General features: G+C 42.9%; 1 protein-coding gene across 5 annotated transcripts in view; it reads left to right on the top strand.

Moving 5' to 3' along the window:
* Window positions 1–26,253, top strand: part of PGPEP1L (pyroglutamyl-peptidase I like) — a 69,219-nt gene that overhangs the window by 4,679 nt on the left and 38,287 nt on the right. For 3 of the 5 annotated variants that reach the window (XM_065906598.1, XM_065906599.1, XM_065906600.1), the window contains exon 2: window positions 1,840–1,892. The exons of the other annotated variants lie outside the window; for them this stretch is intronic. In XM_065906598.1, coding sequence (XP_065762670.1) covers window positions 1,840–1,892 — 53 coding nt within the window. The remainder of the gene's footprint in view (window positions 1–1,839; window positions 1,893–26,253) is intronic. 5 annotated transcript variants of the gene reach the window in all.

The following is a 26,253-nucleotide window of genomic DNA, read 5'->3' as shown; positions in this document are numbered from 1 at the left end:
TAGGTAGAAGCATACAATGTGTATCATTTTGAGATTGGCTTTTTTTTTTTTATTCAGCATAATTCCCTTGAGGTTCATCCAAGTTGTGTATACCAATAATTCCTTCATTTTTAAAGCAATTTTAGTAGCTTTATTGAGATGTAATTCACATGCTATAAAATTTACTCATTTAAAGCATACAGTTCAATGGCTTTTAGTGTAGTCACAGTTACAGTTATGCACTTACTACCACAATCAATTTTAGAACATTTTCATTACCCTGAAAAGAAACTCGACTCCCTCATCCTCATCCCTACTCCCCCCCTAAACACACACACACACACACACACACATACACACACACTCTCAAGCTCAGTCTTTATATGTGGCCAATCCGGACGTGTCACGTAAATGGAATGATGCACTTTTGTAACTGTTCTCATTCACTGAACTTAATGTTTTCAAGCTTCATCCATGCTGTCATATGTTCATAACACTTCATTCATTTTTATCGCCAAATAGTATGCCATTGTATGGCTAATACCAATTTTGTTTATTCATCATCAGCCGATGGACATCTGGGTTGTCCCCACTTTTGTATTTTCACTGCTCAGCAATATTCTATGATCTGGATGAACCAGCTTATTTAACCATCCACTCATTGAAAGACATTGGGATGATTTTTCTAGCTGTGGGCTATTACAAATAAAGCTGCAGGGAACATCTGTGTACAAGTTTCTATGTAAGTTTTTATTTCTCTGGGGTAAATATGGAGCAGAGAAAGTCCTTGGAAGTCCACTTTCAGTTTTAAAAGACCCTGTCAAACTATTTCCCAGTGGCCATAACATTTTACCTTGCCACCAACAATGTCCGTGTGACCCAGTTCCTTTTCATCCTCGTCAGCTTTTGGTATTACCAGTATTTCTGTCTTAGCCTCTCTGATAGCAATGTAGTGACATCTCACTGTGACTTTAATTTGTATTTCTCTGATGGCTAACAATGTTGAACAGTTTTTCATGTGCTTATTTGCCACCTGTATGTCCTCTTCAGGGAAATGTTTCTTTATGTCCTTCCCCCTTTTCTAGTTGGAATGTCTTTGAAAGTTGAGTTTTGAGAGTTCCTTATACATTCTGCATACAATTCCTTTGCCACTTATGTGATTCGCAGCTGTCTGCAGCATGTCTTTTCATCTTCTCAGCAGGATCTTTTGCAGAGCAAAAGATTTTCATTTGGATGAGGTCCACTTTCTCATTTTTTACTTTTGTTGATCTTGCACTTGGTATCAAGTCTAAGAACTCTTCGCCTAACACTCGGTCCCAAGATTTTCACCACTAAGCCCCCAAAAGTTTTATTATTTTACTTATTACATTTGAATCCATGATCCATGTGGAATTAATTTTTGTATACAGTGTAGGCTGAGGGATCCATTTTTTTTTTGACGGGTGTCTGATTTTTCCAGCCCTGTCTGTTGAAAGGCTATTCCACCTCCATTGAGTTGCTCTTGCGCCTCTGGTCACAAACAATTGGGCATACTCACATGGGTGTGTTTCCGGGTTCTCTACACAGCATGTGTTGTAACTGAACATGTATGCACACACCTCTGGTGCCCTCCTACTTGGCGGTGGATCAGTTCCACATTCTTTTTGGGCTCCCCCACAATACCTCACATAAGAGGATTGGGAAATGCTCCCAGATTGGTAAAGTTGCAAGCCTCCACAGGAAAGGGGTGTGTGGAGGCCCCCTGGCCCTTGATGGCCCCAGGAACCATAAGAGGTCCCCAAGGAGGTGTGGGGAGCAACGCAGAAGCAGACACCTTGGCCCAAGCCTGGCCTGAGCAAACCAGACTGTCTTTGGTTTCAGGTTTCGGGCCCTTCCGGCAGCACTTGGTGAATTCCAGCTGGGAAGCGGTGAAGGTACAATCCCTACGAGCCCAGACCCAGGAACTCAGGGCCCAGCTGGTTCCTTCTGTGGTTCTGGAAAACCCAGCATATAGTCCCCTTGGTGACCAGAGCCACATGGGAGGGGAGAGAACACACACTGCGTGCCCTGGCACACGCTCCAGGCTTTGGTCCTCGGGGTGACTCACCTGCACCCAGGGGCCCATCAAGCTCAGCAGTAAGAAAACAGGCTAAAAGGACGCCCTGGGAGGGGTGGGGAGTGGCCCGGGCAAGCTCTGCTGCCCTGAGAACTGAAGACACCTTCTGGCTGCGGGGTCTCAGGAAAGTCACAGCCCCCAGCCTCAGTGTCCTCATTCATGCAATGGGGGAATACTAGTGCTGACCTCCAGGGTGGTTCTGAGAAATAAGAGAGGCAAGTGTGTGAAGCAAAGAAGCATGTAAGTCAATAAAGGTAACTTTATAAAGCGTAGCGCTTGGCGCATGGTAAGAGCTTAATACTTGATTATTATTATAGACAACATGGCTTAATTTTTAAGAAGGTAATCAGAAGAAAGTGCATCCTTGGACAGGACATGGAGGGCGGTCTCGTCTGTAGAGCAGAGCTCTCCTCCCTGAACCAATTGCTTCACTTGTACCCGTCCCCACACGGTGTCACTTAGAGTCTCAGAGCACAGCCGGCTATTTATTCACACTTGACCATCAATTTCATGCCTCTGCTGGATCAAGCCGAAGGTGGAGACTTGAGTCTATTCTCAGAGTTTCCCAGTCAAGCTGAAAATGTAGCAAAACCACTTGAATCATGCATTGTCAGCCACTGTATCATTGATTTTCTAGCCTGTCTGCACAGATGCAGTCAAGGAAACTCTCCACTCTTGAGTTAGAACTTGGGTTTTTTTCAACCAGCAAAAAACTCAGAGAACCCCAGGCTCACTGCCAAGCCCCACTGCTGCACATAACATGCCAGAAAGGCTAGGTCAGAGCTTTATGAGTTTCTGGATGTTTGCAGCCAGTTCCTCGAAAAACAAGACTTTTCCTGCTAAATCCAAAATGGGCCCTGAGCCCTTCTTTTTGCAGTCATGAGAATGGAAAAGAGCCAGGCTGCCAGGGCTCTCCTCTTTGCGCCAACAGTTACAAGACAAGTCACTGAGCTCTTTTGTGCCTCAGTTTTCTTATCTGTAAAATGGGAAGGTTGTAATGACTATAGGAATTAATTCATGTAAAGCCCTCAGAGCATGACAGAGTAACTGCTAATGCTCACAAATATTATTATTACTAAGAAACTACTCAAGTCAGTTTTCTCAGTTGTGGGCTAATGGAATCTGACTTTGGAGATCCACACAGGAAATGGAATGAGGGTAGAGATTTTTTGGTACATTTAATATTCACCAATAAAGCTGGAAAAGCAGGGCAGAAGGGCAGAAACAGAAGCAGGCTAGGGGTTTCCGGGAAGGGGGAAGCAGAATGGCAGACTAGGTGCTCTGAGGGGCCCTTCACCTGCAGATGAACTAGGTAAGACAGACTTCTGTGTATTGCTGGGCGTACAGTAATAAAGGAAAGCTCATATACATCATACCATGCACATAGACACATCACACATACCCAGGGCTGTAGCCTGTAGGAGTGAGTGGTCAGCACCCACAACACAAAAAGGCAGGAAGGGCATATGCCATTATCAACATTGTCATTAGCAAAGGGGTTAGAATGAAACCAAAACTCTTTCTGTAAGCTGGACCCTTGAAGGGGCATCCTGTGGTCTCTAGCGTCCAGACTCCCAACAAAGTATATGCAATTTCTTTGATTTTTTTTAAGCCTCAGATTTTCCACAAACTGAAGTTAAGCTAGGGGCTTCTCTATAAGCTCAGTCGATAAAGAATCTTTCCTCAGTAAAGGAGACTTGGGTTTGATCCCTGGGTCAGGAAGAGCCCCTGGAGAAGGAAATGGCAACCCACTCCAGTATTCTTGCCTGGGAAATCCCATGGACAGAGGATCCTGGCGGGCTACAGTCCACAGTCCATGGGGTCAGAAGAGTCAGACACCAACTTAGCAACTAAACCATCACTCCCACCGCTGCCCAAAATAAGCTCAGCATTTACTCCCAATCAAAGATCACCAAATAAGCAAAGAAACAAACTACCCTGAGTAAGAATGAGCAAAAGCAGGTTTAGAACCTGCTTTTAGAACCAGTTTGCAGGTCATTCTGCTAGATATTATCAGAAAATAGCATAATTGTATATGGAATGTTTGAAACAATAATGATAGAATCACAAAAAGCAAGCAAAAAGACTATCAAAAGATTGGGCAAATTGTAAAAGGGAGTAATAGAGCCTATAAAAATTTAAAACACAATTGTTGAAATGAAGAGTTTAACAGATGACTTAAAAGACAGTTTCGAAAAAAAAAAAAAAAAGACAGTTTCGAACTATGCTAAGTAAAAGATGCCAGTCACAAAAAAATATAACATTTGTGAAATTATTATAATGAAAATAATAATAAGTGGCTGATTACGGGCTTTCCTGGTGGCTCAGATGTTAAAGAATCTACCTGCAATGCAGGAGACCTGAGTTCCATCCTTGGGTCGGGAAGATCCCCTGAAGAAGGGAATGGCTACCCACTCCAATAATCTTACCTGGAAAATCCCATGGACAGAGGAATCTGGCAGGCCATGGGGTTGTAAAGAGTTGGACATGACTGAGTGACTAACAGTGTCACTTTTACTTTTTCAAGCTTAAAAATAAAGGACTGAACTAAAATATAGGACAGTGAAGGCATAGAAGTCAAGAGGAGTGACTGAGTGTTCTAAGGCCCTTGCCTAGACAGGCATCCTGATGTCAAATCAAATTCAGACTTTGTTAAGTTTTATATATACATATAGTAAATATAAATACAGAAATGTGTATGTATATATGTATACATAAATACATATGTGTGTATATGTATGTGTACATATATATAGTTGAAGTCTAGTTGATTTTAATTAAAGTACAGATTTACAGTGTTGTCTTAGTTTTAGGTATACACCAATATATTCAGTTATATATATGTGTGTGTGTGTATGTATATACTCTTTTTCAGATTCTTTTCTATTATAAGATATTGAATATAGTTTCCTGTGCTGTGTAGTAGGCTCTTGTTTATCTATTTTATATATAGTAGTGTGTATCTGTTAATCCCAAACTCCTAATTTATCCTTCCTCCTTCCCCCTTTAGTAACTATAAAATTTCTTCTGTGTCTGTGAATTTTTTTTGTTTTATAAATGAGTTCATTTGTATCATTTTTTAGATTCCCCATATAAGTGATATCATATGATATTTTTCTTTCTCTGTCTGACTTCACTTAGCATGATAATCTCTAGTTCCATTCATGTTGCTGCAAATGTTCAGTTCTATTCAGTCGCTCAGTCGTGTCCAACTCTTTGTGACCCCATGACTGCAGCACGCCAGGCCTCCCTGTCCATCACCAACTCCCAGAGTTTACTCAAACTCATGTCCATCGAGTTGGTGATGCCATTTAACCATCTCATCCTCTATCATCCCCTTCTTCCACCTTCACTTTTTCCCAGCATCAGGGTCTTTTCCAATGAGTCGGTTCTTTGCATCAGGTGACCAAAGCATGGGAGTTTCAGCTTCAGCATCAGTCCTTCCAGTGAACACCCAGGACTGATCTCCTTTAGGATGGACTGGTTTGATCTCCTTGCAGTCCAAGGGACTCTCAAGAGTCTTCTCCAACACCACAATTCAAAAGCATCAATTCTTCGGCGCTCAGCTTTCTTTATGGTCCAACCCTCACATCCATACATGACTACTGGAAAAACCATAGCTTTGACTATACAGACCTTTGTTGGCAAAGTAATGTCTCTCCAAATGGCATTACTTAGTTCTCTTTTATGGCTGAGTAATAGTCCATTGTGTATGTACTGCATCTTCCTTCTATTCATCTATTGATGGACACTTAGGCTGTTTCCGTGTCTTGGTTATTATAAGTAGTGCTGACATGAATGTTGGAGTACATGCATCTTTTTGAGTTAAGGTTTCTGTCCCTTCCAGATATAAGCCCAGGAGTGGGCTTGCTGGATCATGAGTTAACTCTGTTTTCAGTTTTTAGAGGAACCTCCGTATTGTTCTCCATAGTGGCTGCACCAGTTTACATTCCCACCCATAGTGTAAGAGGCTTTCCATTTCTCTATACCCTCTCTAGCATTTATTATTTGTAGACTTTTTTATGATGAGCATTCTGACTGGTGTGAGGTGGTACCTCATTGTAGTTTGACTTGCATTTCTCCAATAATTAACGATGTGGAGCATCTTTTCATGTACCTGTTGGCCCCATCTGTATATCTTCTTTGAAGAAATGTCTTTTTAGGTCTGCCCATTTTTTGATTGGGTTGTTTTTTTTTTACATTGAGTTGTTTGCATAATTTGGAAATTAATCTCTTGTTGGTTGCATTATTTACAAATATTTTCTCCCATTCTGTAGGCTGTCTTTTCATTTTGGTTATGATTTCCTTTGCTGTGCAAAAGCTTTTAAGTTTAGTTAATCATTTGTTTATTTATTTTATTAACATTATGAGATGAATTCAAAAAGAAAATTGGTGCAATTTATGTCAAAGTTTTCTGCTTATGTTTTCCACTAGGAAGGAGTTTTATAGTATCTGATCTTACATTTAGATCTTTAATCCATTTTCATCTTATTTTTGTATATGGTATTAGAGACTGTTCTAATTTCCCTGTTTCATGTGTAGCTGTCAAGTATTCCCAGTATCACTTATTGAAGAGATTGTCTTTTCTCCATTGTATATCCTTGCCTCCTTTGTCATAGATCAATTGACCACAAGTGCAGAGATTATTTCTGGGATTTCTATCTTGTTCCCTTGATCAATGTGTCTGTTTTTGTGCCAGTACCATGCTGTTTTGATTACTGTAGCTTTATAGTATAGTCTGAAGTCAGAATGTGTGACTACTCCAGCTCCATTCTTCTTTCTCAAAATTGTTTTGACTATTCAGGGTCTTTTGTGTTTTCATACAAATTTAAAAAAAATTTTTTTTTGTTCTGGTTCTGTGAAGAATGCCCTTGGTAATTTGATAGGGATTGCATTTAATCTAGATTGCTTTGGGCAGAATGGTCATTTTAACAATATTGTTTCTTCCAACTCAAGAACAAGGTATATCTTTCCATCTGGTTGGGTCATCTTCAGTTTCTTTAATCACTATCTTATAGTTTTCTGAGTATAGGTCTTTTGCCAACTTAGGTAGTTTTATTCCTAGGTATTTTATTCTTTTTGATGTGGTGGTAGATGGAATTGTTTTTAGCTTTTCACCATTGAGTACGATGTTAACTGTGAGTTTGTCACACATGACTTTTATTATGTTGAGGTATGCTCCCTCTCTGCCCATGCTCTAGAGAGGTTTTATCATAAGTGGATGTTGAATTTTATCAAAAGTGTATTCTGCATCTACTGAAATGATCATATGGTTTTTATTCTTTAACTTGTTTATGTGGAATATCACATTGATTGATTTGCAGACATTTAAAAATTCTACCGTATTTGGAATAAATTCATATATATATGTATAATTTGATAGGGATTGCATTGAATTGCACTGCATTGTATATGTATATACATATATATGGCAAAATTTCAAGAATAACTATGAAGAGTAGAAAAAATTTGTGACTTCCAAGAGAGCACAGAAACAAAACAGAATACAAAAAACAAATGAACAAAACTTTAATCAAAGGGACCAAAAATCACCCATAGAAAATCTGCTGAATACTAATTATTACAGCTTGTCCCAATGACACTGGCTGCTGCGTACTCCCACTGGCATTATTGTTGCCCTGGGAAGTGGAAATTTCTTCTATCAGAGAGATTTGCTGATTTGAAATCAAAGATGAGTGCATCTGACTGGGTGATCGTGCTCTGGCCTCAATGAGATTGACCTTTTTAGCATTTGTGAGGGGAGCTGGACCCTACCTTCCACCAAGGCCCTAATTTTATGGGTCACCCCAATCAGAGGAAGGCCAAAGAAATAATAATGTTGATGTATATATAAAATATTATATCAGCTCTTCTCAGTTCAACATATGCATGTGTGTGTGTATACAGTTCCTGATTTGGAAGACAGTTGCACTCATCTCACACACTAGCAAAATAATGCTCAAAATTCTCCAAGCCAAGCTTAAACAGTACATGAATCATGAACTTCCAGATGTTCAAGCTGGATTTAGAAAGGCAGAGGAACCTTAGATCAAACTGCCAACATCCATTGGATCATTGAAAAAAGAAGAGTTCTAGAAATACATCTACTTCTGCTTTATTGATGCCAAAGCCTTTGACTGTATGGATCACAACAAACTGTGGAAAATTCTTAAAAGAGATGGGAATACCAGACCACCTGACCTGCCTCTTGGGAAATCTGTAAGCAGGTCAAGAAGCTACAGTTAGAACCAGACATGGAACAATAAACTGGTTCCAAATTGGGAAAGGAGTACGTCAAGGCTGTATATTGTCACCCTGCTTATTTAACTTATATGCAGAATACATCATGAGAAATGCTGGGCTGGATGAAGCACAAGCTGGAATCAAGATTGCTGGGAGAAATATCAATAACTTCAGATATGCAGATGACACCACCCTTACAGTAGAAAGTGAAGAAGAACTAAAGAGCCTCCTAATTAAAGTGAAAGAGGAGAGTGAAAAAGTTGGCTTAAAACTCAGCTTTCAGAAAACTAAGATCATGGCATCTGGTCCTATCACTTCATGGCAAATAGATGAGGAAACAATGGAAATGGTGACAGACTTTATTTTGGGGGACTGCAAAATCACTGCAGATGGTGACTGCAGTCATGAAATTAAAAGACACTTGCTCCCTGGAAGAAAAGCTATGACCAACCTAGACAGCATATTAAAAAGCAAAGACATTACTTTGCCAACAAAGGTCCATGTAGTCAAAGCTGTGGTTTTTCCAGTAGTCATGTTTGGATGTGAGAGTTGGACCATAAAGAAAGCTGAGTGCCAAAGAATTGACACATTTGAACTGTGGTGTTGGAGAAGACTCTTGAGAGTTCCTTGGACTGCAAGGAGATCCAACCAGTCCATCCTAAAGGAAATCAGTCCTGAATATTCATTGGAAGGACTGATGCTGAAACTGAAACTCTAATACTTTGACCATCTAATATGAAGAACTGATTCATTTGCAAAGACCCTGATGCTGGGAAAGATTAAAGGCAGGAGGAGAAGGGGACAACAGAGGATGAGATGATTGCATGGCATCACCGACTCAATGGACATGAGTTTGAGTAAACTCCGGGAGTTGCTGATGGACAGGGAGGCCTGGCGTGCTGCAGTCCATGGTGTCGCAGAGTCAGACACGACTGAGCATATGAACTGACTGACTGACTGACTACTAATACGTGAGTCTCTTCCTGTTCCTATTCCACCCCAGCTAGGTGTGTGTGCATGCATGCTGTTGCCTCATTCATGTCCAACTCTGCAACACTATGGACTGTAACCCGCCAGGCTCCTCTGTCCATGGGATTCTCCAGGCAAGAGTGCTGGACTGGGTTGCCCTGCCTTCCTTCAGGGGACCTTCCTGATGCAGAGATCCAGCCCACATCTCTTATGTCTCCTGCATTGGCAGCTGGGTTCTTTACCACTAGCGCCACCTGGGAAGCCCCCAGGCAAGTGTACTGCAATACAATTCTGACACTAACCCCCCGGAGTACACACAGACTTCCACAGATAAAGGGCAAAATCCTCCACAAGAGTACCCGCCCTTCAGACACCAGCTGCATTTCAAGGGCCCCCAAGTCATTTGTTCTTCTGATTATAAATTTGGGAATTCTCATGACCTGTACAGTTTTGATAATTTGCTAGAATAACTCACACAACTCAAGAAAACACTAAACTTACTTTTTTTCTTTTTTTTAATAAAGGATACATAAAGGGTAAAGTCTGGATGGCTACCAAATGCAGACGTTTCATCCCCTCTTACTGTGGAGTCAGGGCGAGCACCCTTCTGGCACATCAATACGTTTATCAACCAGGAAACTCCACTGAACTTCTGTATGCAGAGTCTTTATTGGAGTTTCATTGTGTAGGCAAGGTTGGCTAAATCACTGGCCATGTGATTGAACTATGTTTCCCCTCCCTGAAGGTCAAGCAACTAGAAGTCCCCACCAACTAATCAAATGGTTGGTTTTTCCGGTGACCAGATCCCATCCCGCAGCCATCAAGAGGCTACCACAAGTCACCGTATCAACATAACAAAGACACTCCTGATGTTCTGGAAATTATGAGAGTCTTGATGTTGTGTGCCTAGACCTGGGGACAAAGATCAGATATACTTTTTTTTTTATATCACAGTTCTCTAGAGGGATTCCTGTGTAAGGAGAGGTGGCTCATGAATAAGATAATTATAACTCAAAGCAGATTCTGAGAAAGGCTCCACTATGAGACTCTGAAGAGGAAAAGATGAATTTCATTCCGGAGAACATACAAAAGAAAGGAATCTAAAGCAAAGGGAGAAAAAGCTGCACCCCTGGGGAGGGGGGGGTCACTGCAAAGGCCATCTGGTGGAAGCATCAGTGAAAGACAGGGCAACTTCTGACAAGAGGGGATAAATTTTCCAACCCTCCATGCGCTGGGTGTGCCACGACACTTCATGCAGAGTGGCTTGCTGAATTCTTCCTGCAGTCCAAAGAAGTTGATACTGTTATTCCCTTTTACAGGTGAGGAAATGGGTGCTCAGAGAGGTTGACGACCAAACCTGTATGCCATGAAGTGGCCAAGGCTAGAATCCAATCTTGGGTGATTCTGCTAAGTAAAGTCCAGGTTCAGGCCACTTGCCTCACTCTTCACCTGGGGTAAAACAACACTAAGTCCAGAAGAAGACCTCTTCTAGCCCAAGAAAAGCTTTTAGGAAATTCCCTGGCATTCCAGTGATTAGGACTTGGCACTTTCACTGTCCAGGCCCAAGTTCTATCCCTGGTCAGGGAACTAAGATCCCACAAGCCATGGGATATTTTTTTTGGGCATGACAAAAAAAAAAAAATGCAGCATGGCTTTTAAACTTTCCAGAAATCAAGAAATCAAGACCCACTACCCAGTGAACCAGGGGTGCACAAAGTGAGGCTCACCCAAATGCCTCAGCCTGATGTCCTCGTCATCTTGGCTGACTCTCTGCTGTGAGTTCATCTCGACCGTCTCTGAAGCTCTCCCATTGGTGCCTGAGACACAGACAGATGATGAGCTGCTTGACTTCTTGCTCACAGTGAGACCACAGGGTTGATGACCAGAACAGAAACCTCCGTACCGGCTGATGAGGAAGCAAACCCAAGCCCAGCTTTGGGGCCCTCTGCTACCATTTGCCTTCTCCACTGGGCCCTGCGCTCCAGCTGTGGTTTCTGCTTTGCCTTTTTTTCTGGTGTTTTTCTCCAGGGCAGAGGTACTTGCAATCTCTTTACGGGCTACTTCACCCTCAGTCCTCGGACCACTGTTTCTTCCTGCACCATCTAGCGTTGTTCAGTGTCCTCCCTATTGTGTGTGTGTAGACTCCACTCAGTATTAAACCCTCTGAATCTGGTTTGGGACCTCCCTGGGAGTATCCACTGAAAGTGCCAGCATATGGCCAACAGAGCATCCATCGTAGGGCTAGTCATCGATAAGTGGGCTATTAAGACAAAGGTCTAAGCTAGTTCAGGTATATACGCTGAACCCATTATACAGATGCAGAACTTGCTCTGATGGGCTAAATGATGCGCAAGAAAACACACAGCTCCTTGAGTCAGCATAAGCCGCACACTGTCTGTGGGGACTACGGTCCCTTGTCCCCACAGAGGGCCTGGCCTGAGGCAAGCTTACCAGTTGCTCTGAGTTGACTGGATACATGAATGACTGTCAGTCGTTTCTGACCTCCTGCATTCTCCCACAAAAAGTTAGCCTTGTCAGTACTGCGGCTCTGTCTCACGAGTCCGTACTCAATGCCAGGCATCGTAAGTCGGGGTATGTGGAATGACAGAAAGAGGAAAAGCGTGCCGTCCTTCACTCATGGCATTTTGTCTCCAAGACAGGTAGTGAATTTTCGTTGTGGTTTCATTTAAATGGGAGATTGTTGCTAAAAAGAAGGAAAATACAGAAAAAAATAATATGAATGCTAAAAGTTCCCGATGAACAAAGACATCTCTTACAGACTCCCAGAAGGGTGACTCAGTGCTACTTACCCACAGGCTGTGCCAGACTTTAACATCAGACTGGCCTGTGCAGGGCATGCTGCCCTTCCCAGTGGGAAGTCTCGTCTACTGATTTATGTGATGGCTGGGCCTTATCTCCGGTTTTCTGGACACTCTCATTTTGGAGCTAGTACCACCTCATATGCTTTCAAAAGAAGTTATGTCCTGAACTCTTTTAGAAGTGCCTGAGCCTGGAAAGGCAGCAAATAAAACAAGGCTTTTGTAAAACACATCCTGGGTCAGTTGGGCTAGGATATTATATAACTGCACTTAAAATAAACCCAGCCTGGGGGGCCAAGGGGTCAGAGCTCTTGCCACATTTGATCAACTTGATATGCAGAGTAATTTCTTTACACTCCAAAGATGAGGTGGCTTTGTGCCTTTATTACATGTTGCTATAAAAAGCATAATAATAAAGAACAAATGGCAGTGAATCAGAAGAGAAAAAAGGAGCACCAAGCTGAAGAATACCTTAGACTGAACAGTGAGTTGTTCAGACCACACTCAGAGACAGGCAGGAAACTGCTTACCTTTCCAAGTAGCAGTAAATTCTCTTTTGATTCAGCTTTATTTTCTTTCCTAAGAGTGTCTGCATTCTTCCTGCCAAATCCCATGACAAAACTATTTCCAACCTGTGGGAAACAGATCTTATATCACAGACATTTTTCCAGTCTGGCCCACAGTGAGGTTTGTTCTGCTTTCTTGGTTAACACGGGAAGGCCTGGGATGAAAGTCACCAGCGTGAGGGTCCAGGGAGATCCCAGCATCTCCCTGTCACGTACAGGGACCTCACCTGTGACAGAAACCAGCTCAGTGCCAGTCACTTCTGGAGCAACCACTTGGTGGGGTTGTGTGGACTTTGACCTTGAAGGCTGGGTAGCCCCAACTCACTTGAACCCATTTCCATGACTTCATGATCTGGTGACTATGTAGTGTGAACCCATCTTATGGTTGGAAAGAAAAGTGGCCGTACTGCTGTCCCTAGTTCATGCTGGCCCTGGGACAGCCTGAAGTAGCACTGTCCTTGCATCCTCATTTTGAAATGGCACGAGGATATGAGAAATATGAGAGCCCATGATGAAGAGCCTGGGCCCTGGGCAGAAGGCTTGCTCCCATAGCAGTGGCAGCCCACCCAAGCAGCCTGACTGCACGGTCCCCAAGGATGAAGAGAAAACATACACATTGGTGGAGGAAGCCCCTCATTCCGTGTTCACGAGTGTCCACTGTGGCTTTCAAAAACCTTGCTTTTATTAAACACTCAGGGAAATGCATTTAGTCAGCTTATCTGGGGTAAAACCTACCATTAGAGACAAGTGAGTCAAATGTTTACTTTCCGGGTTCAGTTCAGTTCAGTCACTCAGTTGTGTCTGCCTCTTTGTGACCCCATGGACTGCAACACGCCAGGCCTCCCTGTCCATCACCAACTCCCGGAGTTTACTCAAACTCATGTCCATTGAGCTGGTGATGCCATCCAACCATCTCATCCTCTGTAGGTCCCTTATGCTCCTGCCTTCAATCTTCCCCAGCATCAGGGTCTTTTCAAGTGAGTCAGTAATTCTCATCAGGTGGCCAATATTGGAGTTTCAGCTTCAGCATTAGTCCTTCCAATGAATATTCAAGACTAATATCCTTTAGGATGGACTGATTGGATCTCCTTGCAGTCCAAGAGACTCTCAAGAGTCTTCTCCAAAACCACAGTTCAAAAGCATCAATTCTTCGGCGCTCAGCTTTCTTTATAGTCCAACTCTCACATCCGTACATGACTACTGGAAAAACCATAACTTTGACTAGATGGACCTTTATTGGCAAAGTAATGTCTCTGCTTTTTAGTATACTGTCTAGGTTGGTCATAACTTTTCTTCCAAATAGCACACATCTTTTAATTTCATGGCTACACTCACCATCTGCAGTGATTTTGGAGCCAAAAAATATAAACTCTGTTACTGTTTCCATTGTTTCCCCATCTGTTTGCCATGAAGTGATGGGACCAGATGCCATGATCTTGGTTTTCTGAATGTTGAGTTTTAGGCCAACTTTTTCACTCTCCTCTTTCACTTTCATCAAGAGGCTCTTGAGTTCCTCTTCACTTTCTGCCATAAGGGTGGTGTCATCTGCATATCCGAGGTTATTGATATTTCTCCCAGCAATCCTGATTCCAGCTTGTGCTTCCTCCAGTCCAGCATTTCTCATGGTGTGCTCCGATATAAGTTAAATAAGCAGGGTGACAATATACAACCTTGACGTACTCCTTTCCCTATTTGGAACCAATCTGATGTTCCATGTCCAGTTCTAACTGTTGCTTCTTGACCTGGTTACAGATTTCTCAAGAGGCAGGTCAGGTGGTCTGGTATTCCCATCTCTTGAAGAATTTTCCACAGTTTGTTGTGATCCACACAGTCAAAGGATTTGGCATAGTCAATAAAGCAGAAGTAGATGTTTTTCTGGAACTCTCTTGCTTTTTCAGTGATCCAATGGATGTTGGCAATTTGATCTGAGGCTCCTCTGCCTTTTCTAAATCCAGCTTGAACATCTGGAAGTTCATGGTTCATGAACTGTTGAAGTCTGGCTAGGAGAATTTTGAGCATTACTTTGCTGGTGTGTGAGACGAGTGCAATTATGCAATAGTTTGAGCATTCTTTGGCATTGCCTTTCTTTGGGATTGGAGTAAAAACTGACTTTTTCCAGTCTTGTGGCCACTGCTTAGTTTTCCAAATTTGCTTGTATATTGAGTGCAGCACTTTCATAGCATCCTCTTTTAGGATTTGAAATAGCTCAACTGGAATTCCATCACCTCCACTATTTTTGTTCGTAGTGATGCTTCCTAGGGTCCACTTGACTTCGCATTCCAGGATGTCTTGCTCTAGGTGAGTGGTCACACCATCGTGATTATCTGGGTCGTGAAGATCTTTTTTTGTATAGTTCTTCTGTGTATTCTTGCCACCTCTTCTTAATATCTTCTGCTTCTGTAGGTCCATACCATTTCTGTCCTTTATTGTGCCCATCTTTGCATGAAATGTTCCCTTGGTATCTCTGATTTTCTTGGAGAGATCTCTAGTCTTTCCCATTCTACTTGTTTTCCTCTATTTCTTTGCACTGATCACTGAGGAATGCTTTCTTATCTCTACTTGCTATTCTTTGGAACTCTGCATTCAATCGGGTATATCTTTCCTTTTCTCCTTTGCCTTTTGCTTCTCTTCTTTTCATACCTATTTGTAAGCCCTCTTCAGACAACCGTTTTGCCTTTTTGCATTTCTTTTTCTTGGGGATGGTCTTGATCACTGCCTCCTATACAATGTCACGAACCTGTGTCCATAGTTCTTCAGGCGCTCTGTCTATCAGATCTAATCCCTTGAATCTGTTTGTGACTTCCAGTGTATAATCATGAGGGATTTGATTTAGGTCATACCTGAATGGCCTAGTGGTTTTCCCTACTTTGTTCAATTTAAGTCTGAATTTGACAATAGGGAGTTCATGGTCTGAGCCACAGTCAGCTTCCAGTCTTGTTTTTGCTGACTGTATAGAGCTTCTCCATCTTTGCCTTCAAAGAATCAAATCAGTCTCATTTCAGTATTGACCATCTGCTGATATCCATGTGTAGCGTCTTCTGTTGTGTTGTTGGAAGAGGGTGTTTGCTATGACCAGTACGATCTCTTGGCAAAACTCTATTAGCCTTTGCCCTGCTTCATTCTGTACTCCAAGGCCAAATTTGTCTGTTATTCCAGGTATTTCTTGAATTCCTGCTTTTGCATTCCAGTCCCCTATAATGAAAAGGACATCTTTTTTGGATATTAGTTCTAGAAGTTCTTATAGATCTTCATAGAACTGATCAACTTCAGCTTCTTCAGCATTGCTGGTCAGGGCATAGTCTTGGATTACTGTAATACTGAATGGTTTGCCTTGGAAACGAACAGAGGTCATTCTGTCATTTTTGAGATTGCATCGAAGTACTGCAGTTCAGACTCTTTTGTTGACTATGATGGCTACTCCATTTCTTATAAGGAATTCTTGCCCACAGTAGTAGATATAATGGTCATCTGAGTTAAATTCACCCTTTCCAGTCCAGTTTAGTTTGCTGATTCCTAAAATGTCAATATTCACTCTTGTCATCTCCTGTTTGACCACTTCCTATTTGCCTTGATTCATGGACCTAACATTCCAGGTTCCTGTACAATATTGATCTTTTCAGCATCGGACTTTACTTCCATCACCAGTCACCTTCACAACTGGATGTTGTTTTTGCTTTGGCTCCATCTCTTCATTCTTTCTGGAGTTATTTCTCCAGTGATCTCCAGTAGCATATTGGGTACCTACCGACCTGGGGAGTTCATCTTTCAGTGTTCTATCTTTTTGCCTTTTCATACTGTTTGTGGGGTTCTCAAGGCAAGAGTACTGAAGTGGTTTGCCATTCCCTTCTCCAGTGAACCACATTCTGTCAGACCTCTCCACCATGACCTGTCCATCTTGGGTGGCCCTACACGGTATGGTCCACAGTTTCATTGAGTTAGAAAAGGCTGCGATACATGTGATCAGATCGGTTAGTTTCTTTGACTGTGGTTTTCCTTTTGTCTGCCCTCTGATGGAGAAGGATAGAGGCTTATGGAAGCTTCCTTTGGGAGAGACTGACTGAGGGGGAAACTGGGTCTCGTTCTGATAGGCGGAACCATGCTTTCACAGTATTACACCTTAAGTCCATCCCCACAACGATAGGATGACAAACCAGAAAAAGAAGAGTAATACCTTTTAAAATGACACCAGCACCTTTCTAGGGTCTTACTGGGAGTCCCCCTACCCCCACCACTGCCCCCCAGCAAATGCAGAGTCCTCAACTCCTTCCTAGTGCCAAAGTAGAGCAGACTGACTCATTTCCCCCTTGTTTGATTGGTCATTGCTGTGGCTTCTCATCAAAAACACAGGCTCAAGTTACATGGGCTTCAGTAGTTGCTGTTTGGGGGCTCTAGAGTGCAGGCTCAGTAGTTGGTACAGGGGCTTAGTTGCTACATGGCGTGTGAATTCTTAGCAAACCAGGGATCCTGTTCCCTTGTGTTGGGAGGTGGATTCTCATTGGGCCACCAGGGAGCCTCTTCCTTTTTTTAAACAATATTTTGACATTCTGAAATCAGAATCTTCCAGTCAATTCCATCGTACGTTTTGTTACAGTTGAGCAGAGGGTTTGTTTTGTTGGTGGTTCATACAGTAATGCTTTGCCTTCAGTCTCTGGGCTCAGGTTTGATGAACTACATCATGTCCTTTCTGGATCACATACTCTTATCAGTATAGGAAACACTCCAGTCTGTTTTTCTTGTTTTGTGGAATCCAAATCAGACTGTTGACGGCATTCGGCATTTGTTGTATTTATGTTGCCATAAATATGATGAAAATATATCCTGCAACACACATAGTCTGACCCCAGAGGAAAGAACACAAATAAGTGTGACCCTGGAGTTCAGGCAGCAGAATGTCGGCTTGAACTGGGATTCAAAGGCAACCTTAGTTCCTGTGGGGAGGAACAGAGCTTTTGGAGAAACAAATAAAAGGCTCTTAGGAATGGTTTTTCTCATTTCAGTCCTCACATCTACATTGAACGTACATTTCACATTTTAAAAAAAACTTCAACATTGCATTAAGGATGCTACACCTGTGATACTTACTAAAAGCTCTGGAGGCCCTTGTGGATCTGAACCAGGCTCTAGGCCGATCCGAGACACCACTGATGGGTCCTGGGCCTCTGCGCTGACATCTAATCACAGGTAGCTAAACTGCACCCCCGACCAGCCTTGATATGGTCACATTTCCCTGGGAGGTTCCTGACTGTCCCAGCTTTGGGTCCCACCCCCCTCACATGCTACACCTTCTTTCTGGGCGGGAAAGTGTCCTGATATAGGGTTTCCTCTCTCACAGGCATTTGCAGAAATATCTAGACAGGAACTGTTGAACCCAAAGATCTATGGAGGTGAGATTTCAGGCCCTGGGTTCCCCAGAGATGGGGATATGGTTGGAGAGCCCTAATACTTTGGCCACCTCATGCGAAGAGTTGACTCATTGGGAAAGACCCTGATGCTGGGAGGGATTGGAGGCAGGAGGAGAAGGGGATGACAGAGGATGAGATGGTTAGATGGCATCACTGACTCGATGGACATGAGTTTGAGTAAACTCTGGGAGTTGGTGATGGACAGGGAGGCCTGGCGTGCTGCGATTCATGGGGTCACAAAGAGTTGGACACGACTGAGCAACTGAACTGAACTGAACTGAGGATGCATTTGGGTAGTGGTCCTGAGGCAGTATCCTACTGGGATCCTCCTCTCTTTTGCCCATTGTAAGATTATTTCTGTCCTTTACCCGTCTTGGTAACTAGGTTCTAAGAGCTCATAATTTGTAGACAATTATATATTAATAGTCTGGCCTTTCAAGTGGCGCTAGGGGGAAATAACCCTCCTGCCTCTGCAGGAGACAGAAGAGACGGTGGTTTGATTGCGGTTTGGGAGGTCCCCTGGAGAAAGAAATGACAACCCACTCCAGTATTCTTGCCTGGGAAATCCTCATGGACAGAGGAGCCTGTCAGGCTACAGTCCATGAGGTCACAAAGAGTCAGACATGACTGAAGCGACTAAACACACACAACATGCACATATAGTAGGAGCCAGTTAATCAAGACAACATGGCTGTAAACATTTCTGCCTCCAAAATATCCAAAGCAAAAACTCATAGTCTTATTAACAGTTATAGTCAGGGATTTTTAACATTCCCCTTTCAATAATGGATAGAAATACATAGACAGAAAATAACAAAGATACAGAAAACCTGAACAAACTATCCATCAGCTTGACCTAATTGACAAAACTCTCCACCCCAAGCAGAATACAACTCTTTTCAGTACATGTAGGACATTTACCAAGATAGACCATATGCTGGGTCATAAGACAAGTGTGAATAAATTCAAAAGAATTCAAGTCATGCAAAGTAGTTCTCTGGCCACACCGGATTTAAATTTGAAATCAGCTCTAGAAACTGGAAAATCTGCACATATTTGCACATATTTAGAAACTAAATAATACCCTTCTAAGTAAACCATGGATCAAAGAAGGAATAAGAAGCACTATTATAGCCTTTTGAAATAAATGAAAATAAAAACACAACATATTAAAATTTGTGGCATGTTGCTAATGCAGAACTTGGGACATTCATAGCACTCAATGAGGATATTAGAAAAGAAGAAAAGTCTCAAGTCCGTGTCCTCAGTTTCTACCTTAAGAAACTAGAAAAAGAGCAAATTAAATCCACACTAAAGAGAAAAGAGAAAATAATAAAGATCAAAACAGAAATCAATGAACTAGATAGCAGAAACATAATAATGAGAATCAAAGAAACCAAGAGCTGGTTCTTTGAGAAAATCAATAAAATTGACAAATGTCTAACCAGAGGAATCAAGAGAGAGAGAGAATAGTTTCTGTTAATTTTTAAATTCACTTACAGTGCTCTGGCTTCCAGCCCTGGTTCTATACTCAAGCTGCTCCCATCAGAGTCACTAAAGATCTCCTTTTTTTTTTTTTTTTTGCCATTTTACTTGACCTCTCTGGGGTCCTAATTAGTCTTTATGGTAGATACAGTATTATTATTGTTCCTATGATAGAGGTGAAGAGACTGAGGCCCAAGCTGACCAGATCCTCCTTCCTTCTCCTTTTCTTGGCTTGATAGGTTGCTGTTAGGATTCAATGAGATAAAATAATAAATAACCTATAAGGTCTTAGCTCGGCTCGTATCTTCACTAGTGCCTCAAAGAAAACACCATTTAATCACAAGCTTCCTTTTCCAAAACCATACCCGCTTCCAACAAGCTCATGTTCTCAAACTCTGGCCACCAGAAAAGTCTGGACTCCCCATTGTCCCTGCCTCTTCCCTGATTCCTGGGGAAATAACCACAATTAGATTGTTCTGGGTTTGCAATACAGAATTGTGGGGTGGGTGGTGGTGGTGAATAATTGCCATCCAAAATGTCGTGGTCCATGCACAGGTTGGAAGAGAATTTCCAGACACAAAATATCTCAGAAGGGAGTGAGTTTACTGAGAACAAAGAGCGGAGCTAGTGAGGGGCACTGCAAACACAGCGGTCTGACTTCCTGACTGTCCATGGAGAGCCAACCCCTTTCATGGGCTAGTGGCCAACTTTTATAGCCTCAGGACGAAGGAAATCTCTGCTGAAAGGCTGGTGTTAGATGATTGATCAGGAAGCAATATGGTAAATATTTCACCTAATATGCAGTTGGGCTACTGGCTGGTTTAGGTCAGGGGGGCTCATGGCAACAGTTGTTATGGGGCTTGAACATTTTTGGAGATTTGGTCCTGCAACCTCAGTATAGGGCTCCACCTTACCCCATCTTTTTATTCACGGGCCAAATCTTTTGCCCCTTACCCTGCTGCGCATCTGTCCCTGTCTCAGGCTATCAGGACCCAGGTCATTGAGAAAAAGGGTGATGATGACTGCTCTGACTTCTTCAAGCTGAACACAGGCGTTGTAGGGCCCTGGGTTCCCTTTGCCTGCTCTATGTCAGGGTATACTTAAGGAAGAAATTGGGGGCCCTCAGAATGATATGGTGGCTTGTTCCAGTGCTGTCCAGGAGTTGACCAGCTGATATTCTTGCCATGCTACCATTTGTAAATTTGTTGTATTCTAGAAGAAACGAACTTAACAAGAAGGTTAAGATATATGGCCCGAAGATTAGTAGAAGTAGAAGAGCTATCAAGAGGCCCAGAAGAGGGATTAGCTAGGAGAACCAGGACCAAATATTGGTCTCAGAATGCCACAGGTCAGATTCCCCAGAGGCTGCCTTCTCTGTTTACTCCATCAATAGTGACTCAGAGGCCAGCCTGGACCTGCCGTCACTGGTTAAAGAAGCAGCGCTCTTCCTTCAGCACTGCACACATCCCACCTTGGTTCACGGTTAGTAAGTCTAAAGCCTTCTGTTCTGTAAGACTTCTCCTGCTAGCGAATTTATTTATTCCTGTAAAGTGTTAATTTGAGCTGTTAGGTTGACAACCTGTTGGGTAAGTTCAAGGGAAAGCTGTCGAGCAGTGAAAACTGAATTTAGAAGTCCTGCTAAAAAAAAATCTACAAACAATAAATGCTGCAGAGGGTGTGTAGAAATGGGAACCCTCTTGCACTGTTGGTAGGAATGCAAGTTGACACAACCACTATGGAGAACAGTATGGAAATTTCTTTAAAGCTAGGAATAAAACTACCTTATGACCCAACAATCCCATTACTGGACATATACCCTAAGGAAATCATAATCAAAAGAGACACATGTACCCCAATGTTCATTACAACACTATTTACAGTAGCTAGGATGGGAAACAACCTAGATGTCTATCGACAGATGAATGGATAAAGAAACTGTGGTACATATACACCGTGGAATTTTACTCAGCCATAAAAAGGAGCATATTTGAGTCAGTTCTAATGAGGAGGATGAACCAAGAGCCTATTAAACAGAGTAAAGTAAGTCAGAAAGATAAAGATAAATATTGTATATTAATGCATATGTATGGAATCTGGAAAGAGGGTACTGATGAACCTATGTGCAAGGCAGCAGTGGAGATGCAGACATAGAGAATGGACTTACGGAGACAGTGGGGGAAGACAAGGGTGGGAAGAATTGAGTAGCACTGAAACATATGCATTACCATGTGTAAAATTATTAGGTTGGTGCAAAAGTAATTTTGATTTTGCATTTTTCAACTTTGCCATTTGATATTGGAATATATTCTTAAGTAAATGTGGTTATATATATATTTTTTAAGTGCCTGCTGAGTCCATGTTACCCTAGTGAGTAACCCCAGGGTTATGGGTGGGGGCTGCGCTCTTCAACCTATGTGATTGAGAGTACAGGGGAAGTGGGATATTGTCATTTACAAGACTAAGGTTAGAAATTACATATACAAGGGTGTCGGGGCCTGTCCAGTTGGCTGGGAGATACAAGTAGGCATTGAAGTCACAGAGGAAACAGGTACAATTCCTGGGGTCTAGGCTGATGTCTAAAGTGATGTTGAAATAGAACTTCCCTAAATGGGTATAGGGATGATCCATGCCTTCATAACTGGTAGCTAGAGTTGTTCCAGACAGGGGAATCTGTGAGGGGAGGGAAGATAGTCCTTAGCCCAATTAAGTGAAGGGATAGTAGGGTCCCATCCGATGTCATAGTTCTCAGGGGTCTTGAGTTTCTTGCAGTCTTCTTGTTTAACGTTGAAAGGCTGGAACTAGAAGCTGTGTTTTGATATAGGCAGCTGGTGGGAGGGGTGGGACAAAGGGATACCCCAAAACAGCCACCTTGTGTTCAGTTGGTGGTCACACGGGGAGTTTGGGAAGTAAGTGTTAAAAGGGGGAGTCAGAATAATAGGTATGGGGTGATGTGTTCTGTCACTGGTTATGAGGGGGACTCACATCTGGGCAGGGGAAAGCTTGAAAGTATGATTACAGAGCTGGGAAATATTAAGGAATTTATGCATGGAGGGAGGGGCCTCGTAGGGAGGGGAAAGATTCACAGAGAAGGACTGGCTTCATAAGGCGGACTGAAGAGAATATGGGCCCTGGAAGGTTGTAACATGACTTCTGGTGTATGTGGTTCAGACGTGTATGAGCCACTGTCAGTCTTACTCTAGGATTATTGGCCCCTCTTGGTTGATCAAAGTAAGGGGACTTGAAAGGATTCAAGTTGGTTCCATTTAGCAGGGGGTATGGGAAGTGCTGGGCTTCCCTGGGGGCTCAGTGGTAAAGACTCCACCCACCAACGCAGGTTCGATCCCTGGGTCAGGAAGATCCCTTTGGAGAAGACACTGGCAGCCCGCTCCAGTGTTCTTGCCAGGAGATCCCATGGACAGAGGAGCCCAGCGGGCTCCAGCCCATGGGGTCCCAAAGGGTCAGACACAGCTTAGTGACTGAACGATAACGACAATGGAAGTGCCACTAGGCCGTGTTGGGGGAAAACAGTGGTGCATATCTAGCAGTTTTTGTATAATCCTGGGGAATGTTGGTGGAGGAGTTTAAGGGCTTCCTGAACTATTGGTTAGTATTGATGATGATTATGTGCATCTACAAGGATAGAAAAAGAGAGGAAGATGATGATTACAGCTTTAGGAGACTACATTCAGTTATTGATAGAGTTGTTGTGGGGAATAATCTTGTAAGTCTCCTTGGAGAGTTTTGTCCCATGCTGGTACACCCACCCACCCACACCCACACCCACACACACACAGAGTTGTTGTTGAGATGGGATTAGGAGAGGTAGGTAGGGGTTCTGAAGATTTATATCCTACAATAAGGGGTAGTAAAAGCAGAGTGTTGAGATAGAAATCTGAGACCAGTTCAAGGGAGATGACAGAAAGAAGAAAAAAGGGGAGCTGACAGAAGGTGTAGGTTTTTAGGTTAGGAGTTGGAGTTAGGCTGCCTTTGCAATGCTTGAGGAAGACAAGGATGCCATGGGGTGGTCCCACAAGCGTGGGACAAAATAACCCATGGGAGGGAAAGAGCCCAGGGAATGAAAAGGAGGATAGCAAGATGAAAATCAGGTTGGCGAGGCTCTATGTTCAGCACAGACCTGATGGTTTTTTAAAGAGGAAGCAGAGGGCGTCCCAGAGCTCACAGTCATAAGAGGTGTCTTGTGAGTCTTGGGTTGGTTGGTGATCTTCTTCTTCTAGAGAAAGATCTGTCTTCAGTTGTGACACATGGATCCAGGAGGTAAAGCCTTGGATTTTGGCAGCTGTGAGAGGGTCAGCAAGAGTTAGTTTGGTTCTGTCCACACTGCTTTGATGGATTTCCGTCCTGTGTAAGAGTGTTAACATATACCCAGCCCCTGGGGTTTAGGCAGGGAGGACTCTGAAAAATTAGAATCTGGCTTGGGACTGTTTTGGTTCTGGTATTCCCACATATTTTTATGAGTTAAATCTAAAATTGTAAGATAGTCTACTCAGTAATGGGCCTCAGGATCAATGAAGAGGTCTATGCTTAAAAATGATCTCCCCATAAATGATTTCATAAGGGCTTGGATAAGTCCTGGATTTGGGGAAAGCGATGGAAAGAAGGGTGACTCAGGTTTGCTAGTTTCTATCACTAGGTACTTTTTGAGGGCCGGATTGGCTCTTTCTACCTTTCCAGACCTTTGAGGGTGTCAAGCTGAATGAAGATCGTGGTTCATTTGTAGGACTTTGTTGACACCTTGACTCAGACCGGAAATAAACACAGGGATGTTATCTGACTGTAATGAGCTTGGAAGTCCAAACCTAGGTATAACATGTTCCAAAAGGGCAACGGTGACCTCAGTGGCCTCGGTCTTAGCTGGGTAGGCTTCACTTCATCTATAAAGTCACCTACCATCACTCAGAGGTACTTATAGCCTTTGCAAGGGAGCATGTAAGTCAGATCTATTCACCAATAGATTTGGTTTCCTCACTTCTGGTTCGGATGGAGCAGTGGGATGGTGGGGGGCAGGTTATAGCCCCCTCTGACTTAGCCTGGGGAAAAGCAGGACAGGCTTGGGATGTTGATTGAAGGGTTGAGAGGGTTCCTTTTCTGGTGAATATTGTCCCCAGTAGTTTAAAGAGCAATTCAGCCCCTAAATCGGTGGGCTGATGCAGGTGGGTTTAATATCTTCCATTGGAAAGCTTCTGGTAAGTGGAGTTTATCATCTGGGCTCAGTAGCCATCCTTCAGGGATTAAAATGAACCTGCACTTCTGTCCTTCTGTGAGTTCAGAGGGTGGGTACTGAGGTGGTAAGAAGTCTAGACTTGGGATCAGGGGAGCCTATAGGATGCTTAGGGTGGCCTTTTGGGCTTCTTTAGCTGCTTTATTATTTCCTTTACTTATATTTGATGAATCCTTTTGGTTTGCCCTGCAGTGGATGGTGTCCTGCAGTGGGGATTTTATAGCTTCTAGTAAGCCCAAAATGTCTGGCCCAGTGCTTAATTGGAGTATGACATGCAGTTAATAGGCCCCTTTCCTTCCAAATGGCCACATGGGCATGGACTATATAGAAGGTGTGTGCTGAGTCTATATGTAAGTATTGACTCATAGTCTGTCTCCTACTTTGAGGGCTCTAGTTAGAATGATGAGTTCTGCTTTTTGGGTGGAAGTATTTGCCTTGTGGAGTGGGCCTGACTCTATTAGTTCTGTAAAGTTGACTATGGCATACCCTGAGATCCTTCAGCATTCCTGGATGGAACTGCTGCCATCTGTAAACCCTTCTGTGTCTGGATTGGGTAAAGGCATAGATCTGGCCTAGCACTATATTGTTCAGTCACTCAGTCATGTCTGACTCTGTGATCCCATGGACTGTAGCACGCCAGGCTTGCCTGTCCTTCACCATCTCCTGGAGCTTGTTCAAATTCACGTCCATTGAGTCGGTGATGCCATCCAACCATCTCATCCTCTGTCATCGCCTTCTCCTCCTGCCTTCAATCTTTCCCAGCATCAGGGTCTTTTCTAATGAGTCAGCTCCTTGCATCAGGTGGACAAAGTATTGGAGCTTCAGCTTCAGCATCAGTTCTTCAAATGAATATTCAGAATTAATTTCTTTTAGGATGGACTGGTTGGATCTCCTTGCAGCCCAAGGGACTCTCAAGAGTCTTCTACAACACCACAGTTCAAAAGCATCCATTTTTCAGCACTCAGCTTTCTTTAGGGTCCAAATTTCACATCCATACATGACTACTGAAAAACCCATAGCTTTGACTAGACGGACCTTTGTTGGCAAAGTAATGTCTCTGCTTTTTAATATGCTGTCTAGGTTGGTCATAGCTTTTCTTTCAAGGAGCAAGAGTCTTAATTTTGTGACTACAGTCACCATCTGCAGTGATTGTGGAGCCTAAGAAAATAGTCTGTCACTGTTTCCCAATCTATTTGGCATGAAGTGATTAGACTGGATGCCATGATCTACATTTTTTGAATGTTGAGTTTTAAGCCAACTTTTTCACTCTCCTCTTTCAGCTTCATCAAGAGGCTCTTTAGTTCCTCTTTGCTTTCTGCCACAAGGGTCATGTCAACTGCATATCTGAAGGTTATTCATATTTCTCCTGGCAATCTTGATTCCAGCTTTTGCTTCATCCAGTCCGGTATTTTGTATGATGTATTCTGCATATAAATTAAATAAGCAGAGTGACAAT

Source organism: Muntiacus reevesi, chromosome 15 (assembly GCF_963930625.1).
Source record: "Muntiacus reevesi chromosome 15, mMunRee1.1, whole genome shotgun sequence".
Taxonomy (NCBI): Eukaryota; Metazoa; Chordata; class Mammalia; order Artiodactyla; family Cervidae; genus Muntiacus; species Muntiacus reevesi.
Note: the sequence above shows the minus strand (reverse complement) of the source record. Positions and strands in the feature narration are given on the sequence as shown.